We start from the raw sequence: 22,991 nt of genomic DNA on the forward strand, positions 1-22,991 counted from the left end.
GGAAGGAGAAGAGAATCAAAGAAGAAGAGGAATTGAAGATCCTAAGGCAAGGAGCAGAGGTCTGGAAATTCATTAATAGGAAAAGAAAGAAAAAGGTGTGGAAGGAAAATAAAATTGAGGGTGCAGAATGGATGAAGTATTTTAAGGAGCTTCTCGGAGGTACAGAAGATATGGCGGAAGACAAGGTAAGAAATAATAGCATGGGAACTGAAGAAGAAAGGCCTGTTCTAATAGGTTCACAGTTGGAGGAAGAAGAAATAGCTAAGGCGGTGAGAAAATTGAAGAAAAACAAGGCTGTAGGTGTGGATGGAATACCGCTTGAAGCTTGGCTGTATGGAGGCAGGGCAGTTAGGAAAGGTCTAATAGAGGTTCTAAATCAGGTCTGGAAGGAAGGAATCTTACCAAAGGACTGGAGGACCTCGATCATAGTCCCGCTGCATAAAAGAGGGGACGAAAACATAGTAGGGAATTATAGAGGTATTTCTCTTTTATGCTCGGCTTACAAAATATATGCTGAAATTATCAGAGGAAGGTTAGAGGAATCTGTCGAGCAGAAAGGTTTGCTACCAGAAAGCCAAGCCGGTTTTAGACGTGGTAGATCAACTATAGACAATATTTTTGTGCTGGATCATCTAACTCAGAAAGAAGAAAGGAAGGGTAGGAAAGGCAAAGTTTATGCACTCTTCGTGGACCTGAAGGCAGCTTTTGACAACGTTGAGAGAAGACAACTTTGGAAGATTCTTAGAGAAATGGGAATAGAAGAAGAGCTTATAGGAAAGTTAGAAAGGATTTACGAGATCACAAAGGTAGCGATTAGAACAAAGAAAGGCGTAACGAAGGAATTTTTTATAACGAAAGGAGTTAGGCAGGGCTGTGTTCTGAGCCCGCTTCTATTTAACCTGTATATTGCGGAGATTAGGAAAGCATTAGAAGTAAGAAACATAGGCGGCGTGCAATTAAGAGATGTAAGAGTGTGGTCGTTAGAGTATGCAGACGATATGGTATTTTTAGCAAAGAACAGGGATGCGATGCTAGATATGATGGATACAATTAGGAGATTTTTTAGGAAAAGAAAAATGACTTTATGTACGGATAAAACTAAGATGGTGGTGTTCAATAAGAAAGATAGGGAAAAGGTAGAAAAATGGAAATGGGAGAATAAAGAAATCGAAGAAGTCAAGACGTTTAAATATCTAGGGTTTGTATTTAATAGGAATGGTAAATATACAGAGCATATTAAAGAGTTGTGTAGGAAAGGCAGGATAGCGGCTAACAGGACGTGGGGGCTAGGGGAAAGAATTTGTAGGAATGATTTTATTAGAAGAGGGATGTTATTTAGATATTTAGTTAGGAGCGTGATTTCATATGGGGTGGAATTATGGGGCTGGGAAGAAAAGAAAAATTTAGAAAAGTTATTGTTGGATTACGCTAGATGGGTTTTCAAATTAAAGTTTTGCACACCGAGATATATAATGTCTAGAGAACTAGGGTTGAGCAAATTAAGGATAGGATGGGGAATTAGGGCTATGAAATTTGAGGATAAGGTCAGGGAAACAAATGAGGAAAGGTGGATTAAAAAGTGTTGGCTGGAGAAAGAAAGTAATGATTGGAACGATAGGTACGGTAAGGAAAGAGAGAAATATTTTAATAGGAACGGTTGGAGTGTTGTGGCGGTGGAAGCCTTGAGAAGGGAGGGGAGAAATTTAGGTAAAGAAATGCGGAAGAGGGATGAGGATGTACAGAGGCAATTAGAGGGAAACAGGATTTTAGATGCAAGGTATAACAAGAAATATAAGGAGCTAAGTATAGATTTGGAAGGCCCAAGCTACTTAAAGTTGGATAATTTAGACAGGCAGGGTCTCGGGGATAGTATCAGAGCGTTATTAAATTTAAGATGCGGGAACTTAGAATCAGGTAACAGGTATTGGCTAGATGAAGAGAAACAAATGTGTATTTTTTGTAATGAAGGCAAGGATAATATGAACCACTATGTTGAAGATTGCGTTAAGACAAAGGAATGGTTTACAGTATTAGGAAAGGATAGTAAAGAAAGGTTGGAAAAACTTTGGAATGATAAATTGGACACCACCAAAGCGAAGGTATTGTTGAAAGTTGTTAGGGAAAGGAATGCGAAAGAAAAAGAAGATAGATATAGAATGTCATTAGGCTGTGAGATAGGCTGTGAGGATAGGAGATAGTGCAATAAGATATAATGGTATAATTTATAATAGGATTTTGGATATTTGTGTATGCGTGGATTGAATGCAAGTATGAGTGATTAAGGATTGATGTAAACCAAGTCCACTTTCTGGCTGTATTGCTAAAGTTAATAAACATATATATATTATATCATTATAGACGTGCAGAATTTTCATATAAAAATTAAAGGGACTTGAAAGTTAACAATAAAAGAATAGATTTAATAGATATTATGAAGAAACGCTAAAGAGAAACTATAGAGACTAATTTCTTACCGAATGGATTCTTGGCGACGATTCCGTATTCGGTCTCCAACGGTTCGGATTCGCCTTCCGCGTTTACAGCTGCGACCCGAAACTTATATTCCTGTCCGGGCACAAGATTCTCCACCGCCATCGTAGGTTCCTTGGTACGTGCGACCGGTATCCATCTGCCAGTCTCCGTGTCCATTTTCTCGACCACGTAGTGGTCCAAAGGCGCACCACCGTCGTCCGCGGGCGGATTCCACTTGAGAGTACAGCCCTCCTTGTGCACGTCGGAAACTTTGAGCGGTCCTTCGGGCTTGCTAGGCTTGTCCAGCACCAGAATTTCGATGGACGCCTCATCTTTGCCGGAGCTGTTCTCCGCTTTCAGAGTCAGCGTGCCGCAATGCGCCCTGGTCGCCGATGAGACCACGAGCTTGGTCTTGTAATCCTCCGTCTCGATGGTCAGGACATTGCCGGATTCCTGCTTGGCCTTGTTCAGGAACCAGGTTTTGCTTGGCGGCGGTTCACCCGTGACTTTGACGTCCAACCGAATGACATTGCCGGCCTTAATCGTGATATCTTTCAGGTTCGTACGATCAATCTTGGGCGCGGCATAACGATCTTTGGCAGTCAAGGTGTCGCTGGGCTCGCTGGGCTTGCTCTGACCACCCTTGTTCACGGCCTTAACCCGAAATTGATATTTCTGACCCTCCACAAGATCTGGCACTTTGGCTTCGGTTTTGTTGCCTGGAACTTCCGCGGCTTTCTGCCACTTGCCATACTGGTCCTTCTTCTCGATAATATATTTCTCGATAGGAGCACCGCCGTCTTTCTTCGGAGCTTTCCATTTCAGGTCCACGTGGTTCTTCGACCAGTCCTTCAACTCGGGTTTACTGGGCGCATCGGGCTCAGCTATAATTAGAAATAAATGTTTTAGAAAATGTATTATTATAGATAATAATAAAAATTAAAAATTTACTAAAATGTGTTTAGCAATATAATAATATAATGCGTAATATAATTATTTTGTTAAATTATATTCTAATATTATATTCTTTAACATGTAATATGATAAATACAATTACAGTTATAAAACAATTATAAAAAATAATATTTTAGGTAATAAAATTTACTTATAACATAGAAAAGATGTATTAATATAAATAGCAATACAAAAATTTAAGTTTTTTAAAAATTACAAATTTTTTAATATAACGAGAAAAATAAGAAAAACTAAACTTTTACAGTTTATATATTATCATAAAAGTTGCAAGTAAATTAGATCTTCAAAATATATTTCTAATTAATGTTTTGAAGTTACTAATAATATAATTACTAATAATATAATTAAAGAAATTCAAAAAATTGATCGAAAGAAATATCAAAAATAAATGAGATATTTACAATAAGGATTTTTGGCAGTCGTCGGTATGGCCGTTTCCAGAGGCTCAGATTCGCCTTCAGAATTGACAGCTTTGACACGGAATTGATAATCTTTGCCCTCGTTCAAACCGGACACGTCTGCCTCCGGAGTCTTGCTGGTACCGCATGGCACCCAACGTCCAGTGTCAACATCCATCCTTTCGATGACGTAATGATCAACCGGTTCACCACCGTCGTCGTCGGGTTTGTCCCATTTCAGCTTGCAACCCTCGGCCGTCACATCGGACACTTCGAGTGGTCCTTTCGGTTTGCTGGGCTTGCTTAGAACCTGACGGACATATCAAAATAATAATAATACGATAATAAACGATCAATTATATTTAGTAAAAAATGTTCTAACAAATGATTTTTAGTATTCTCGGAATTTATATAATTAATTTGGGAAATGATTATACAAACCTGAAGCTCAACGTCAACCTGATCGGTGCCGCTGTCATTCTTGGCGATGACGGTGTAAGTGCCGGTGTCCGAGCGCTGAAGCTTATTGAGGATGAACATAGTATGATAATCCTCGTTCTCAATTTTGAGTCGGTCCATGCTCTTCAGCACCGTGTCTTTGAGTTTCCATGTAACGATTGGTGGTGGTTCACCCTTGATGTCGGCCTCGAGTCGCAGCATCTGGCCAATTCGCATGACTTTCTTCTGAAGATTCTTGCGATCGATATGCGGTGCCACTATAAACAACAGGATTAATTAGATATAAATTACTATACTGAATAAACAAGTTTGTCTAAATGTAATAAGGTTGTCAATTATATAACACTTACAGAATCGAGGCTTGGCGATGACGCTCTTGGAGGTATCACTGGGCTCGCCAGGTCCGGCCCTATTGACTGCTACTATTCTGAACTCGTACTCATGACCCTCCTGAATACCGTCGGTTACTTTAGCGGCCGTTCGTTCTCCTGGAACCTTAGCGACGTCCACCCATTGTCTACCCTCTTTGTCTCGCATTTGCACGATGTATTTCTCAATCGGCGCACCGCCGTCGTCCTTAGGCGGAGTCCATTCGAGATCGACGAAGTCCTTGTCCCAGTTCTTGAGCTCTGGTCGACCAGGCTTGCCCGGTTCGTCTAAAATCGAGAAAGTGACTCGTAATGTATATGCAACGGATAAACATATATAATATATAACTTCAAAATTAAATCCATTTTCAGTTTCTCCGAATTTCGAAATCCGTACCGAATGGATTCTTGGCTATGATAGACTTGTCCGCCTCCAAATCGTCGGACTCTCCTTCCCTGTTGACGGCTTTCACGCGGAATTTGTATGGCTTGCCCTCCTGCAATCCGGTGATAGTCGCTTCGGGTTCGGTACTACGACCGCAGGGTACCCATTGCCCTGTAAGAGGATCCAGCTTCTCGATCTCGTAGTATTCGACCGGTGTACCACCGTCGTCTTCGGGTTTGTCCCATTTGAGTTTGCAACCATGTTTGTTAACATCGCTCACTTCCAAAGGACCCTAAGTTGCAAAAAAGATATTTAATCTTGTTGTCGGATTTTCAAAACTTATAAACCAGATAAATATAATTAAATAATTACAATAATCAATAACTAAATAAATAAATTATTTAATAAATTTTTTAATTATTCATATTTAAATAATCGTTAATTATTATTTTAAACACTTCTCATTTCATTTAATAAAGATTTGATTGAATTAATTCAACTTTTGTTGAATAAAGTGATAATGTAATAAATGTGTATACATAATTTATAGACATACACAAGATAAAATGTTAAATTTTTACCTTTGGTTTGCTCGGCTTGCCAAGAACGGTGATTTCTACTTCGGCAGTATCCTCGCCAACTTCGTTCTTCGCCGTGATCACGTATTTGCCGGTGTGCGCGCGTTTAGTTTTTAGAATAAAGAATTTTGTGTTGTAATCGATATTGTCGATTCGTATTGTGTCGTCCGATACGAGTTCTTTGTCTTTGAAGGTCCAAGTGACTTTCGGTGGCGGTTCGCCAATTATGTTTACATCCAGGGTTACGGTGAGGCCGACTTTTACCGTCATAGGTTGCAGATTTGTGCGATCAATGTATGGTTTCACTGCGAAATAAAAATTAAGAAATCAACTATCGATGACTGCCTTCTTCAGACAAATAAATACAAGATTTTAAGAAGAAAATTAAATTTAAATAAATTTTAATAAATAGAATTAACACACAAATCATAATAAATAGAAATAAAGGAAATTAAATAAATCTTAATAAATATAGAATTTCATATTAAATATTATTTATACGATAAAATTTCTTCTATAACAAAATATATTTTTGTATTTTCACTCTTTCCTGATAAAACTGTGATTTATTAAAATTAAAACAAAGCGACACTTACGCCAACGAGCTTTAGCGGTGTGCGGGTTGGTGGCCTCGCTAGGTTCACCAGGGCCAGCTTTATTGACGGCGCGTACTCTAAACTGATACTGATTACCCTCTTCTAAACGTGGAACTGTGCCAGTACACACGGGCCCTTGCACTTCAGCAGCCTTGACGAAATTAGTACCGAACTTATCCTTCATCTCGATGATATATCCGGTAATTGGTGCACCGCCGTCCCTTATCGGTGGCTCCCATTTGAGTTTTACCATGTTCTCCGACCAATCGACGATCTCTGGGAGGCCAGGCGCCGCTGGAGCATCTAAAACATTTCAAAAAGTACCCCATAATCCTTCCTATTCTCTTTTAATAATTACAAAAATTATCAAATAAATAATATAACTAAATAAGTAGATTTTTGTATTGTCATCTTTGTTTGATATTTTTATCATAATATAATAAATTTTAATAAAATTTTTTATCTACTACTAAAGAGAAAGTCTAACATACTATCTATAATTACTAAAATAATGTATACATATCTACAATAAATTCAATTATAAAAGATAATATCATATCCTAAATTACAAATTTTTTTTATTAAGAAAGTAAGAAAGATATTTACTGCTTACAGTATACCTAAAATTACTCAATTTAAAATAGAATTACGTGTAAAAATAAAATGTATATGCGCGAACAATGTAATCAAAATACTATACCGTATGGATTCTTCGCTACGATGGCAACATCAGTTTGTAGGGGTTCTGATTCCCCCTCCTCGTTCACAGCCTTCACACGGAATTCGTACTTATGGCCGGGCTCCAAACCGGTAACCGCGTGCTCAGTTTTGTCAGGGTCCACGATACCGGCTGGTACCCAACGACCCGTCGTCACGTCCATCTTTTCAACTATGTAACTGGACAGAGGTAATCCACCATCGTCCTTCGGTTTGCTCCACTTCAATTTGCAGCCCTCCTTGTGCACGTCGGACACTTCCAGCGGTCCCTCCGGCTTTCCAGGCTTGTCTACAAAATTTTACTGCATAAATATATATTCTATAATGTGTTTATGAGTTAGCTAATATAACTAATATAATTTATATCACTTTCGATATGCATTATTTGACTTAAAAAATTAGAAAAAAACTTACTCATATTATGCATTTCTTATTTTAACGTTAAATTAAGTATATTTTTACACTTAATTATTGTACACTTAAGTTAACTTAAATTAAGTCAGAAAGGAGATACGGATACAAAATGTATTCAAGTTTATTTACCAAGAATATTAATCTCCACATCGGCCTCATCCTGTCCGGAGTCGTTTACAGCCTTAATGGTATATCTGCCAGTTAACTTCCGACTGGTGTTTGTTAACTGAATCTTAGTAAGGTAGTCTTCGTTATCGATCTTAACATTGGCTCCAGTTTGGAGCGGCGCACCGGCGAAACTCCACGTAACTGTTGGAGGAGGTTCACCTTCGACATCAACTTCTAACTTCACCAACTGGCCTGCCCTTACTTTAATGGTTTGCAACTTGTCACGGTTGATGTGCGGTTTCACTATAAGAAAATATTTATACAATATTACCTCAAATTATTTTGTAACAATTATTAAAAATGCTAAATATTTATTCCCATTTCTCATTTTCCATAAAATACGATAAATTACATTTTGACGTTAAAGAGAGACTTTAATTTAAATCATTTTCAATAGAAATTAAAAATAAAATTTAAAATAAATTTTATTTTTAATTTCTATTAAAAATAATTTAAAATAAAATTAAAATAATTTAAAAATAATTTAAAATAAATTCTACGTTATTAATTTTAATATAAAATTATTTAATTATAAATTGTAATTTACTATATATTGTCTACTCTGTAATTATCAAATATTTCAAACACACTTTCTGTAACATAATATTCAAGATAAGTTATATTTATTTATAATTAGTTGATCAAATTGAGATACTCACGGAATCTTGCTTTTGCAATGTGCGGCTTGGTCGGATCGCTGGGCTCCGATGGTCCAGCCTTGTTAACAGCACGAACACGGAACTGATAAGTGGAACCCTTCTTCAACCCGGTAACACGACCTTTTGGTTGTGGCGAATCGGTGACTAGAGCTTCTTCCCACTGTGAAGAAGGTTTTTCCTTCTTTTCAATAATATAACCGGTGATCGGCGCACCGCCCATGTCTTTGGGAGGTTCCCACTTGAGATCGACACGATCGACATCCCAATCCTCGAGTTCCGGTGTTCCAGGCTTGCTTGTGACATCTGTCAAAAGAAAACATATATAATTTAATTTTTAGCAATGTAAAATATTTATTAATATTACAGAATCTTAATTGGGCTATGAAGATGATATAATAAATTATTTATTTTGTGAAAGTAACATTTTAATTATACTTTTTCATCGAGCTACGAATTCTTTAACAAAATTTTCTTTAAAAATGTATATATTGTCATATTGTATATACATATATATATTATAACGTTGCGGCCCGCCGCATCGTGGCAGCGCCCCGCAACCGTCACAAGGCGCGGAATTTCGCGCCTAGGGACGAACCAGAGAGACAACGGCGAGATCTCTAGGGGCCGAATTTAATCGCGTTTCCGCAATCTGATCCTTTTTTTTATTTATTTTTGTAAAATGCGCGGCGCCTCACCGCAAACCACGGCGAGCCTCTCCGAGGGAGTATCAAAATAAAGGTAAGGGTCCGGAAAAACCAAGGACCGAGGACGGGTGGCGAGCGGAAACAGCAGAGACCACAGGTTGGCGAGAGCAACGAAGCAGACAGGCGTACAGCGCATAAGGCAGCGACGGGCGAGACCGCCGATATAGCGGGGCCCCAAGTGCCCGGGTAAACCCGGCCTCAGCAATTCGCTTCCACGGAGTACCGGCCCACGGGGTGGCTGGCCACCGGGGTCAAACCGGAGGCACACCGGAAGGGTCGAAGTCCCGTCCGTTACCAAGGACAAAATTTTGGAGCCGCTGCGCCGCTGAGGGACTGTTGGGCGCCCCCGAAGGGTCCCCTTTGCGACGACCCTGCGCCGGGATAGCGCAAGCTTGCAAGCTCGCGCCCCAATTGGTCCGCGCGCACCCCGAAGGGGGGATGCCACATCGATTCTGCGATCGAACGAATTTATCGCGTCACTGACGTCACTCTCTGTTCGTGTGTCGGCGCACCCGAACATATTGGAAATCGAGGTCCGCGATAGCCGCTCTGAATCGGGATCACTTCCGTTAAGACGATTGTTGGCACGAGGCGACGGCGAGGAGCCCCAGGAGGAGGCACTGCATCGGTGAGGTTGCCCGCAGGTTATACCGTAAATGTCGAGCCACGATGCCGCCCTCCGGTGCGCGCTCTTGCTCGGGAAAACGTAAGTAATACCGCGGTATGTCCGGTTCCTTACGAACCGAGCGTAATTTTGCGATCGACAGCGAGAGCGAAGGGCCTCGGGATGGTAATGGTATCATGGCCGCGGGATCGCGGTAGGAACGTTATAGCGAGCCTCTGGAGATCGCGATAGATTCGTTAGCGAAGTCCGGTACCGCGAGCCCGTTTTCGTGTAATATCCGCGCTCGTAATCGCGTCATTGCGTTCAAATTACTTGCGTTACGTCTTGTATTCGTTGCGATTGTTAGCATCGAGTTCGTTCGTCGAGTTTCGTCGGTTTCGTGCGAGTGAGCGCGTTATTCCGCGTCCATCTCGAAAATTCCAGCGTAACGTATTGCGTCGTTCTTGGACACTCGCGAGCGTTAGTCCTAGTAAAGGATATGCGATAATTAGCGTCTGTAGCCATTGTTGGGCCCCCAGGGCGACAGAACTTGATCGCGACTGCGATGATTATGTTTCACGATCATGTTGCGTTCCGACTCGTGTCGGCTATTAACGTTGATCGCGTTTGATGTAATGTTCGGTGAGTTATTCGCGTTTAGGTGAAATTGTCGTTTAGGATTCGTGTTAGAGTAGTACGGCGTTACCTTTCGTGGCGACAGAATTCTGCAATGATGTTCACGTTATTGTCTCGCGTTACTTTCAGTTACCTGCGTCCTCACAATTTCGTTACGGTAAAATTTCCGTTTGCGTTTTGCTTATCGTGTTCACTTGCATGCGTCGAATCCAATGTTCCTTTCTGTCGTATGAGATGATTTGGTTCCTTCGCGTTTCTACGATTTAAGGTTTAACCTATTTCGATTACTCAATGTTATCTTCTTCCTTTTCTTTCATTTATAATTCATTTTAACCGTGTTATTTGTTTTCAATGATTTGAGTGAATGATTTACGCGTAACTCCGCCGAATCGTGCGCCGCCCTCCATCCACCCCGCCCATAGCTATTAGGTCGAGCTGGCCAACCTCTCGTACGTGGCTTTAATTTCGTCTTGTGTCGCGGTTAAAATTTTTGGTGATTCTAGCGTACGTACTTTAGTGGATGCGAATTACGCGTCTGGCGCCCAATACAATACTTTCGCGTATAATTGTCGAGCGATACGAGAGGACAGTCGGAGGGACCTGACATCCTCCCCTCCCTCCTCCTTTTGATCCGTCACACGTCCCGGACTGCTCCGGGAGTGGAAAAGACGTAACAAAATTTGGCGCCCAATGTGGGGCAGCCGAAAAGATCGCCGAAAGGCACGAAAAGGGCTTGACGTAGCGCTACGATATTTTCGTGCGGGTGAAGATTTTCGGTGAATAAATTATCGATTTTGTGTGAAATAACGAAATGATCCTATCCTTTTTATTTTTTTGTTGATGCGATATTATATATGCTGCGTTATTGACCATTGTATATTTTGTCTAAAAGTCTAAAATATTTCTTTCAGATTTACGTGAAATATGATTTGAATTGTTAATCATTTGGATAAATGTATTCGGGTGAGTTAATCGGTGAATTCGTGATATTATTCGGGACCGTGTATGTACAGCGTCGGAATTTGGTGAAGGCGCGCGAGCGCGATAAGATCGGAATTCGGTGTTTACATTGAGCGGACGGTCACGTCCGAAAAACTATTTGCCTATTTCGCGTTGCCTTCACATTCCTTTCGCGTGTATTATTGTTCGCGTATTATTCTATGATAGTCGCCGCGACTTAAGAACGGAGAATTCTGGTGAATGAATTTCCTGCCTTTGTGAGTGATCCGGTCTAACGATTTTGTGATTTTCTTCGGGAACACGGTAACATTCCGTATTATTTTTCGCGGAATACAGATTTCGCGTTCGAGAATATTTTCTGAGTGGTCAAAATGGATCCAACCGAGCTCAGCGACGAGTGAATTATCCACGCTACGCGCGAACAACGCCGCGGATCGACGGATTGTCCACCGAAGGGACCGACCCCGAGCTGACCCTCCGTTTATTGCGCTTGCTGGCGGCCACGCGTCGTGGCGAAGACTCCGAACCGAACCGAATGACGGACGCCGAACACTTCGACGTTCCGGCCGGGACCACACCCGTCCGGATAGCCCATCCGCGGCGATGAGCACGCGTTCGCACCTCGATCCCTCGAGCGTCGTTCGAGATATCGCGCATAGAGCCTCGCAGGATGCGGGCGGTAACTCCGCGACAACCGTTTATAATATCATGCGGAAATGGGATTTAAAGTTTACGGGCGCTCGCGGAGAGGATGCCGAAACGTTTTTGTTGCGCATTGAGGAGGGCCGCGAATTGATTCCGGTCATGGACGAAGATATTTTACGATGTCTTCCATTCTTTCTGTTGTGTATCGCGCTTCATTGGTTTCGCGGAAAAAGGTAACGGTTATCGACATGAGCCGCGTGAAAACAGCGTGGCGTACACGTTTCGGGGACCCGGATTTTCAGTTCGCTCTCCGCGACGAGATAATGCGGCGAACTCAAGGGGAACAGGAGTCCGTGACGGACTTCCTGACGTGCCTTAATACGCTTTTTGATCGACTATCGCCGCCGTGGCGCGAAGGGGAAAAGGTCGGTTACGCGCATCGGCACATGTTACCCCGATTACAAACTTTGATACCGCGGGACGCGGTCGCGGATATGGACGCGCTCGAACAATGGGCCGCGCGTGCCGAGGCTAGTTGCCGCGCCGCGCAAAACTATCGTGCTCTTCCTCCGCCGAAACGATCATTGTTTCCGGATTTAGCGTATCGAACGCCGAAGGGCGCGAACCGCCAGTCGGGCGAAAAACCTAATACCGTAGCTGCGCTCAGCGTGTCCACCGCAGGTTCGACCGGAACCGGGGCGGGCGCGAGGAAGGGAAAAAAGGCGACAACTACTCTCGCGACGGACAAGACCGCCGATACCCCGACTACCGCGAACGCGACGCGTACCGCAACGTGCTGGAATTGTAACCAAGCGGGACACTTCGCGCGCGCGAATGTAAGGCCGCGCCGCGGAAACATTGCTACCGGTGCGGGAAGGCCGAGGTCACGGTTTGCACCTGTCCAACGTGTTCGGGAAACGAATAGAGGTTGCGAGAAAGGGGCAACCCGACTCCTACCCCCCCCCCCCGCCCCAGCAGATTCGCCGATGGGGAATCGCGAAGCCGCGTATAGCGCGTTTAACGATTAGGAGGCTCAGTCTCCCTAATGTTCCTCCGCGTACAGATTGCGGGATACAAAGTAGGCGCGCTAGTCGACTTTGGGTCCAGCCGTACTTTCGCGGGTCCGGAAGTAACGGCGTTAATCAAGCAACTCAGTTTCTCGTTCCATTCGACCGGCGGGAAACGCGTAACTACCGTGACTAATCAAACTGCGAGAATGAGGGGGAGGTAAAAGTTCCAATTAGCGTGCACGGTAAAACATTGAACATGAGGGTTCATTCGCTACCGACCTTAGCGTTGCCGTGTATATTAGGAGTTGATTTCCTGACAGCTTTCGGGGTAAATATAAATTTCGCGAGCGGTACTTGGAATTTCGTTGAGAATTCCTCGCGATCGTATCCTTTCGAGAAAGGTTCGTCGAGTTCTCTCGCGAGCGTTCGGGTGATCTTGGCTGAGGGTGAAAGCGTGAATTGCGAGCCTGGTCAATCGGGGGAGGGGGAAAGAACGCGAAAGCCGGAAGCGTCACCCCTCGTTTGTTGCGGGCTGAGCGAGCTAACACCCGACCAGGAGAAACGTTTGCAAAAATTTTTAAAGTCAGAGATCACGGGTAGTCCGGAAAAGCTCGGAGCCACGACGTTGACCGAACATCATATCGAGGTCGGAGACCACCCTCCTATTAGGCAACGATGTTATCCCGTTTCGCCAAAAATTAAAGAGGCCATTTACGAGGAAGTAGATCGTCTACTAAAGGCCGGGATAATTGAGCCGTCTCAGAGCGAATGGTCGACGCCAATCGTCATGATTAAAAAGCCTAACGGGACATCGATTTTGTCTAGATTTCCGGCTAGTGAATAATGTTTCTAAGAAGGACGCGTACCCGTTGTTGTATATGAACGCGATTTTGGACAAGTTGCGAAAAGCTTGGTATATTTCGACCATCGACTTGAGCCAAGCCTACTTTCAGATTCCGCTGGCTAAAAAGAGCAGAGAGATAACTGCCTTTGTGCGGTACCGGGAAAGGGCTTCTTTCATTTTAAGTGAATGCCGTTTGGCTTAACGGGAGCTCCCGCGACCTTTCAAAAGCTTTTAGATCGCTTAATCGGACCGGAAATGGATCCGTACGCTTTCGCGTATTTAGATGACATTGTCGTGGCTACCAAAACTTTTGAAGAGCATCTCGAGTGGTTGGGACGAGTTTTTTGGCGTATTTGCAAGGCGGGCCTAACCATCAATCCCGAGAAAAATAAATTCTGTCGCTTGCAGGTGAAATACCTAGGATTTTTGGTCCAGCGAGAGGGTTTGAGGGTCGACCCCGATAAGACCGTCGCGATTAGGGAATACCCCACTCTGCGTAATCTTTGGCAATTACGTCGGTTTATTGGCATGGCGTCTTGGCATACCGTCGTTTCATCCTGCAGTGTGCCACCTGTCTAGAGCCGTTAACGCGATTATTATTAAAAAAGAATCAGACGTGGGAATGGGGCGAAGATCAAAAGGCTGCGTTCGAGACGATAAAAGCGTACCTCACCTCCCCGTCTACGTTATCGTGTCCGGATTTTAGCGTGCCTTTTGTGCTGCAAACTGACGCCAGTTCCGTCGGCCTAGGCGCGGTGTTGACCCAGACAGATCGACGGGAACAAACACGTAATAGCTTTCGCGAGTAGAGCTTTGTCTGACGCGGAAAAAAAAATATTCCACAACCGAACAGGAATGCCTAGCGGTCATATGGGCGATAAAGAAGTTTCGGCCTTATCTCGAGGGCTATCGCTTCACGGTCATAACGGACCATAGCAGCTTACGTTGGCTACATAATTTAAAGAATCCGACGGGACGTTTAGCGAGATGGGCTCTCGAGTTGCTCGAATACGATTATAGTATCGAGCATAGAAAGGATGCGATGTGCGATGCATCACGTGCCGGACGCGCTCTCGCGAATCTACGAGCAGGACGCCGAGTTGTGTGCGGTCGCTGCGGTCGAGGACGAATGGTACGTTAAACGACTAAACGAGGTTACCGAACGCCCGCGTCGCTTTCCGGGATGAAAAGTAGACGAGGATAAGTTGTATTTTCGTCGACCTCACCCCGTTATAAACGAAACCGTTGACGATTTAGATCAGTGGTAACTTGTCGTGCCAAAAGAGTCGCGCGAAGAAATTATTCGCAAAAAATCACGATCCGCCTCAGGCCGGACATTTAGGTGTGGAGAAAACCTACTGCCGTATCGCGACGAGGTATTATTGGCCGCGGATGTTTTATCGCCGGTGCGATACGTGTCAGATAACAAAGGTGGAACAAGATGTTTCCGCGGGATTAATGAGACAGCGGGTAATCGAGGCTCCGTGGACGGTAATTGCTGCGGATATTATGGAACTGCTCCCATCTAGTAAATCGGGACATGCTTACCTTCTCGTGATACAAGATTTCTTCACTAAATGGATCGAGTGTTGTCCGCTCCGTAAGGCGACGGGTAAAAAGATCCGAGAAGCTATTGAAGAACTCGTTATTTTTCGTTGAGGAGCGTTATTTTTCGACCGCGCGCTTTGTTAACTGACAACGGCACCGAATTTCTAAATCGAGAATTGCAAGCGTTAGCGGAACTGCAGTACGGACGTCAGCATACAACGATACTGCCTTATCACTCTCAAGCGAACCCCGTCGAACGGGTTAACCCCGTGCTTAAAACCATGATTACGGCCTTCTTAGAGCGGGATCACCGCGAATGGGACCAACACATTAACGAAATTTGCTTCGTTTATAATTCGCATCATATTTCGCTGCAAGCGACGCCTGCGTTTTTGAATTTCGGGAGGGAACTACAGCCTGTCAATTTATTTCGCGGGCGAGAAGACGCGGCTGTCGAGGTAGAGAACTCCGATCCCGCCATTTGGAGAGAGCGGATGGAGCGAATCCAACAGTTGCGGGAGTGGATTAACGAAAACTTGGAGACAGCGCGAATAAAGTAGGTGATCGCGTATTAAAACGACAGCACGTCTTATCGTCCGTCGTTCAACATGTTTCGGCCAAATTAGCTACAAAATTTCACGGCCCCTTCACCGTGCAAAGAATTCTGTCGCCAGTCATGTATGAACTCGCCGATTCGTTAGGCAACTCGGTCGGAAAAATCCACATTAAGGATTTAAAACCTTACTATGATTAGTGTGTACGCCCCTAGGGATCTTTGTTCGTGAAACTCACACCTTTTTGAGTATCTTTTCGTAGGCCGCACGGTCTCCGCAGTAAGAGGGAGACCCAAAGAAAAACCTTTTTCTTCTGCTATGGATCTGCGCGACTCCTTGGTGACGAAGTGGGTTAACCGTCTGCTTAAGGTGGAACGGGAGCACCCGGGATTTTGGCAGGCTATGGGCGACCAAATGTACGGTCGGCGACACACCGGTGGCGCGGTGGCGCGAAGTCAACCCGATGCGGCCACCCAAGCTGCCTCCGACACCGAAGAGGTCGGTACCCAGGCCGGACGCGAACTGGCCGTCCGGAGGCCTGATTCGGAGGAGGGATCTCACAAGGGGGACATGTTCTGGTGGCTACAGCAGTCACCAGAGTGGAAGAGGGCCCGTTTGACGTCGGCACCGGGGCTCCGGTCCTACGAGGCCATAGAATGGCCGCCCGTCCCGCGGGATCCGAGCTCAGAGGCCCCACCTGCGGAAGAAAGCGAGGAAGACCGTCTAACTGAGAGGGAGGCCTGTTGGAATTGCGGGTCGTTCTCCCACTTCGCATATGAATGTCCCTTGCCAAGGCGGCAGGGATTCTGTTTCCGATGCGGCAGAGCCGGTTACACGGTCCGAACTTGCCCGGGATGCGGCGCGGCCTGGAGGAAGGAGGGCCCCTACAAGGAGGGCAAAGGCCACGACAAGGGCAAGGAGGCTCCGCGAAAGCGAGGACCCCCTCCTGGAACGCCCCGCTTTTGAGCTGCGCCCTCAACTACCGCGGAATTCTCCCCCTTAAGGAAGTGCCTCAAATCGCACGTAGCGATATCGCGATACCTTTTTTCTTTTTCGTTGGACTAAAACCAATGCCGAGATATTCGTTTTTTTTTTTGTCCTCTCTCGGATGCCGCGAAAAAACTCGCGTAATTGGAAACTTTAATTTTTTTTTCTTTCTTCTTTCTCATTCGTTTAGGTGATGTGATTCCTTTTTACTTTTTTTGATATCGGATGTAATGGAAGTTTATTTTTATAAGTGCGACTTCACGAAAGCGTATAAAGGAGTGAGAAAACATGCTGGAACGCTATAACCCTAACCCACCCCGAGGCCTCCGTCCATTCGTCGATTTCCGGATCGCAGGAAACCCCGCCGTTAACAGCCGTCGTATCCGATATTCAGTGCTGCCGCGTAAGCCCGACCGTATGTAGTAGAGCCACGATAAGGCATAGAGTCGCGCTCCCGTTCTGCGGTCGACACGTCGTTTCGCGTTAGTGTTGGTGTTAGGGTGCTCGCCGAACACGGCGTAGCAAAACTTAGCCGAGTACTGCCGGCGTACTCGGCCAAGAGGGGGGTTAACCTCCCGCTTTGGTGTTAGGTTTGGTGTTGGGTAGGCGGTCGACAACAAGCGCGAGGCACTTCGCCATCGTAGGCCATCGTAAAAAAGTCCGACTTGCGTTGCGTTGATGAGCACGAAATGGAAGAGCGGGGCGGTAAATGACTGCGTTCCCAGAATGGCGATTTCCGAGGTTCTTGCGATGCGTGAGGATGGGACGGGAATGTACTGGGTTGGAATTAGTTATTAGTTTTTTTTTCGTTGGAACCGTTGCGCGCTCTCGCTCGGAAAAACGCGAGTAATACCGCGGTATGTCCGGTTCCTCACGAACCGAGCGTAATTTTGCGATCGACAGCGAGAGCGAATGGCCTCGGGATAGTATCGTGGTTGCGGGATCGCGGTAGGAACGTTATAGCGAGCCTCTGGAGATCGCGATAGATTCGTTAGCGAAGTCCGGTACCGCAAGCCCGTTTTCGTGTAATGTCCGCGCTCGTGGTCGCGTTATTGCGTTGCCAAATTACTTGCGTTACGTCTTGTATTCGTTGCGATTGTTAGCATCGAGTTCGTTCGTCGAGTTTCGTCAGTTTCGTGCGATTGAGCGCGTTATTTCGCGTCCATCTCGAAAATTCCAGCGTAACGTATTGCGTCATTCTTGGACACTTGCGAGCGTTAGTCCTAGTGAAGGACATGCGATAATTAGCGTCTGTAGCCATTGTTGGGCCCCCAGGGCGACAGAACTTGATCGCGACTGCGACGATTATGTTTCACGATCATGTTGCGTTCCGACTCGTGTCGGCTATTAACGTTGATCGCGTTTGATGTAATGTTCAGTGAGTTATTCGCGTTTAGGTGAAATTGTCGTTTAGGATTCGTATTAGAGTAGTACGGCGTTACTTTTCGTGGCGACAGAATTCTGTTCACGTTATTGTCTCGCGTTACTTTCAGTTACCTGCGTCCTCACAATTTCGCTACGGTAAAATTTCTGTTTGCGTTCTGCTTATCGTGTTCACTTGCATGTCGAATCCAATGTTCCTTTCTGTCGTATGAGATGATTTGGTTCCTTCGCGTTTCTACGATTTAAGATCCAACCTATTTCGATTACTTAATGTTATCTTTCTTCCTTTCCTTTCATTTATAATTCATTTTAACCGTGTTATTTGTTTTCAATGATTTGAGTGAATGTTTACGCGTCACCCCGCCGAATCGTGCGCCGCCCTCCATCCATCCCGCCTATAGCTGACCTTTCGTACGTCGCTTTAATTTCGTCTTGTGTCGCGGTTAAAATTTTTTGGTGATTCTAGCGTACTTTAGTGGACGCGAATTACGCGTCTGGCGCCCAATACAATACTTTCGCATATAATTGTCGAGCGGTACGAGAGGACAGTCGGAGGGACCTGACATCCTTCCCTCCCTCCTCCTTTTGATCCGTCACACGTCCCGGACTGCTCCGGGAGTGGAAAAGACGTGACTATATATATATATATATATATATATATATATATATATAATTTATTTTATCTTCTGTTTACTTATTGTTTTATATTGTCAAAACTTTTTTAGGTAATTAAATTTATTAAAACATTTTTTATCTATTTAACATTACTATTTAACTTACCGTAAGGATTCTTCGCGAGTGTGGAGCCGTCTGATACGAGCGGCTCCGATTCTCCTTCCTCATTTAGAGCTTTCACTCTAAACTCGTATTCGTGTCCTTCTTGAAGACCCTTTATGTCCATCTCGGTGTCCGCGGTACGACCGACCGGTATCCATCTGCCTGTCGACTTATCCAATTTCTCCACTTGATATCCTGTGATCGGCTTGCCACCATCGTCTTCCGGTTTGCCCCATTTGAGCTTGCAGCCGTTCTTCGTGACATCCGCCACTTTAAGCGGTCCCTTTGGTTTCCCGGGAGCCGCTACACATAAGAAATAATCGTGCGATAATTTAAAATAGAAAGAAGAAAGAATTTCATAATTTTATAGTTTATTCTGCTAGTTAAAGAAAATGTCGAATATCTGCCACTCACATAATATCGTCACTTCGACTTCCGCCTCATCCTCGCCATGAGGATTGACGGCCTTTATCTTCCAGACGCCAGTGTTCTTGCGCAGACTATCAGTGATGGTGAGCTTTGTGTTGTAGTCAATGTTGACAATCTCGATATTCTCGCCGGATTTTACTTCGCTACCGGCATGATACCATTTAATCTCCGGCGGTGGTTCACCGCGCACATCCACGTCGTACTTGATGGTTTTGCCGGCTCGCACAACGATCGGTTTCAAGTTTGTTCTGTCAATTCTCGGCTTCACTGAAAGCGAAAGAAATTATATGATAGCAGATAGACTACTATTTTTACGTAAAAATAAAGATAAGTTTTAAAATGTTTCTTTATAATATATTTTTAAATTAATTATTATTAAGAGTAATTATTAATTATTATTCGTTATAATAATTATAATTATAATTATAAAGTTTATAACAATATTATATTTATAAGTTTATAATAATATAATATTTATGATGTACCATTGAATGTACAAATGCAAAAATGCTGGTAACAATAATTTATTCTGGATAGGAATATGTATGTACAGCGTTGAGCGCGATGCGCACACCGGTCGCGCGTACCTCAGTTGTCGGGCATCTGTCAATTTATAAATGATCGTTCATATTGTTCATGTGCTCCGGATTGCGAACATTTCTAGGATACACTCTACGTTCAATTTTATAATATATAAAGCAATAAGATTCAATAAGTAAATCCGTTAATAACCAGGTGACTCAGAGCGATCGATATATTTATTTGGCGGTTGTTAGCGCGACACTGAATATTCGCCGTAGTCTCGGATACCGCGGTTCGGCGATTTCCCACCTGTTCGACAATTCGCACACGCTACTTACACGTGATCGAGCCGTGCGGCATCAGCCGTTACAAGAATCTTACAACTTATATACTACAATTTATATTCTATACAATATTAATTCTATACAATTTTAAAGATTACAATTTTAAATATTAAATAATGAATCTATAAAAATTAGTATAAAAAATATGTTATATTATTGCATAATAATTAATTATTAATTGTGAAAATATATATATATTTGACGGAAACTCACGAGCTTTGTGCTTGCAGATCTGCATCTTCGACGCGTCTGATGGAGGCGAAGGTCCAGCTTTGTTAACGGCAATGACTCGGAACTGGTACTCGCCCCTTTCTTTCAGATCGGGTACTTTGCCCTCAAGTTGATTTCCAGGGACTTCAATAGCCTTTTCCCAATCGGGCTTGAACCGATCCTTTTTCTCGATAATATATTTTTCGATCGGCGCTCCACCATCAAAATCTGGCGCAGTCCATTTTAAGCTTACGGATTCGTTATCGTAATCAGTGATTTCGGGCGTTCCAGGCTTTAAAGGTTCGTCTAAAAGACAGAGAAATTATTCATTTTATGTTTAAATCCACATCTATACTTTATATTTAGCAATTTAGCACTATAATATTATGATTGTCTGCTTTGAGATTTAAAATCTAGATTAAAATAAATTTAACATTATAATATTAAAAATAAATTATTTCGTCAAGCACACTGCAATTTCTTTGTATTTTATATTTTCTATTTTAACAATTAAACTTTAAATTAAAATTTTTTAAGAGGCAATTGCGCAAAAATTAAAACCTATTGGTTTGACATCTTAATTAAGAAAAAATTACTACATATCAATCAAGGAAAATAAATAATTTAAACACATATTTATTAAATTATTCCGATAAATACTAGATATATTATTTAATGAGGAAAATATATTGATATACCATATGGATTCTTGGCAACAACGCCGCGTTCGCTCTCCAGAGGCTCCGAATCACCCTCGTCATTAACAGCTGTCACGCGGAATTTGTATTCACTTCCAGGATTCAAGCCAGTAACTTCAAATTCCGTGTTCGGTGAGTTTCCAGGCACTTTACCGACTCTGACCCATTTACCAGTCTTCGTGTCCATCTTCTCAATTTCGTACTCTTTGATCGGTACACCACCATCGTCATCCGGCTTCTCCCATTTCACCTTGGCCGAGGTATTGGTGACGTCGCTGACTACCAAAGGACCTTTAGGAGCGTCCGGTTTTCCTGCGAGAAGAAATTTTGCTATGTAGATTCTTTTCTATTAAAGCCTCTTTTCTACTTAAAAATCAGTTTATGCAACTGATATAAAAATAAGATATTAAATAAAATATTGAATTAATCGGCGAGTTATTAAATTATTATTCTTATACAGGTCGAAAAAAGTAAACTTTGAAAATTTAGAGATTTAGACTCACCGAGCACGGTGAGTTCAACGGTCTCTTCGTCTTTGCCGTTAGCGTTTTCAGCAATCAGCGTATACTTTCCGGTATCCTTGCGCATCGCATTCACGATCGTGAAGTCCGTGTGATACTCGACGTTATCGATCTTGATGCGCTCGGTGGTGGTCAATGGAATGTTATCCCTCCAGATCCATTTGGTTTCCGGCGGAGGTTCACCAGATACATCCACAGACCATTTGTGGGTGCGACCAGCTTTGATGATGACTGATTTGAAATTGGTTCGGTCGATTCTCGGTCTCACTGAAAATTTTCCCAATTTTGAGAAATTGTTATTTATATAAATCTCTTATAAACATATTATATATAATTATAAATCTACAATAAATGTCATAAATATCAAATTAAAAGTCAGTAATTTAATTTAAAAAATATAAAATACTTTTATATGCGTCGTATTTTAATTTTTTGAAGTAAATCTACAGCAAGTTTGACAATTCGTGATATCATGTTTGTAATAATGGCATGTTTGTAATAATTTTTATAAGTATAATAATACTGTGAACAAATTTTTTTGATAATTATAAAACTCGATTTTACGTGACTGAACCATGAAGACTTTAACTTACGGTTTTTGTGCTTGCAGAGATGATTGTCTGTGGGATCGCTGGGCTCGCCAGGACCGGCCTTATTGTGAGCGCGAACGCGGAATTGGTACACCATCTTCTCCTTCAGGCCTTCAACTTTAGCCTCGGGTGTCGAATCGGTGGTCTTCATTACCTCGACCCAGTCGACGGCGAATTTGTCCTTAATCTCGACAGTGTAGTGAGTAATCGGCCTACCACCGTCGCTCTTCGGTTTCTCCCATTTCAAAGACACACTGACGTTGTCATAGTCAAAGATTTGCGGCTTGCCAGGCTTACCAGGCTCATCTGCCGAAAATATTACATGAAATTTACTCAAAAATACGTTACTTCATTAACAATATCTAATTAAATTAAGAATATTTAGTTGTCCAATTTTATTATTAATTTCTCTTTACAAAATAATTTTATTCATCATCTATTTCTATCCAGAAACAGTATTAAAATTATTAGAAATGTCAGATATTATATTCTTACCGTAAGGATTCTTCGCGAGGATGGCTTCCTCGACCTCCAACGGCTCAGACTCGCCCTCCTTATTAACTGCCTTGACACGGAACTTATATTTCTTCTTGGGTGTTAAACCAGGGAACGTAAAAGTTCTCTCTTTAGGACCAGTTTCTCCGGCTGGAATCCATCGACCAGTATCCAAATCCATCTTTTCCAATACGTAGCCTGTGATATCGGTACCGCCGTTATCCTCCGGCGTTTCCCATTTAACTTGAACGTGATCGGAGCGGACTTCCTCCACTTTCAGAGGTCCCACCGGAATCGACGGCTTGTCTATAAAAAGATAATGAGTTTACACGATGCAACAC

General features: G+C 43.3%; 1 protein-coding gene across 31 annotated transcripts in view; it reads right to left on the minus strand.

The window, feature by feature from the left end:
* LOC112460084 (twitchin) overlaps positions 1-22,991 on the minus strand; it is an 85,817-nt gene that overhangs the window by 27,523 nt on the left and 35,303 nt on the right. For 29 of the 31 annotated variants that reach the window (XM_025024580.1, XM_025024579.1, XM_025024586.1 and 26 more), the window contains 17 exons: positions 22,651-22,956; positions 22,159-22,461; positions 21,548-21,832; positions 21,045-21,356; positions 20,350-20,652; positions 19,256-19,537; positions 18,845-19,144; positions 8,190-8,492; positions 7,492-7,773; positions 6,932-7,237; positions 6,232-6,534; positions 5,639-5,940; positions 5,070-5,349; positions 4,655-4,960; positions 4,287-4,561; positions 3,849-4,155; positions 2,475-3,356 (listed from right to left, as the gene is read on the minus strand). In XM_025024580.1, the coding sequence (XP_024880348.1) occupies positions 2,475-3,356; positions 3,849-4,155; positions 4,287-4,561; positions 4,655-4,960; positions 5,070-5,349; positions 5,639-5,940; positions 6,232-6,534; positions 6,932-7,237; positions 7,492-7,773; positions 8,190-8,492; positions 18,845-19,144; positions 19,256-19,537; positions 20,350-20,652; positions 21,045-21,356; positions 21,548-21,832; positions 22,159-22,461; positions 22,651-22,956 (5,637 nt within the window). The remainder of the gene's footprint in view (positions 1-2,474; positions 3,357-3,848; positions 4,156-4,286; positions 4,562-4,654; positions 4,961-5,069; positions 5,350-5,638; positions 5,941-6,231; positions 6,535-6,931; positions 7,238-7,491; positions 7,774-8,189; positions 8,493-18,844; positions 19,145-19,255; positions 19,538-20,349; positions 20,653-21,044; positions 21,357-21,547; positions 21,833-22,158; positions 22,462-22,650; positions 22,957-22,991) is intronic. The other 2 variants (XM_025024582.1, XM_025024583.1) reach the window with 2 other exon arrangements.

Source organism: Temnothorax curvispinosus, unplaced genomic scaffold (assembly GCF_003070985.1).
Source record: "Temnothorax curvispinosus isolate PA1 unplaced genomic scaffold, ASM307098v1 QBEX01010309.1, whole genome shotgun sequence".
In the NCBI taxonomy this organism is placed as follows: domain Eukaryota; kingdom Metazoa; phylum Arthropoda; class Insecta; order Hymenoptera; family Formicidae; genus Temnothorax; species Temnothorax curvispinosus.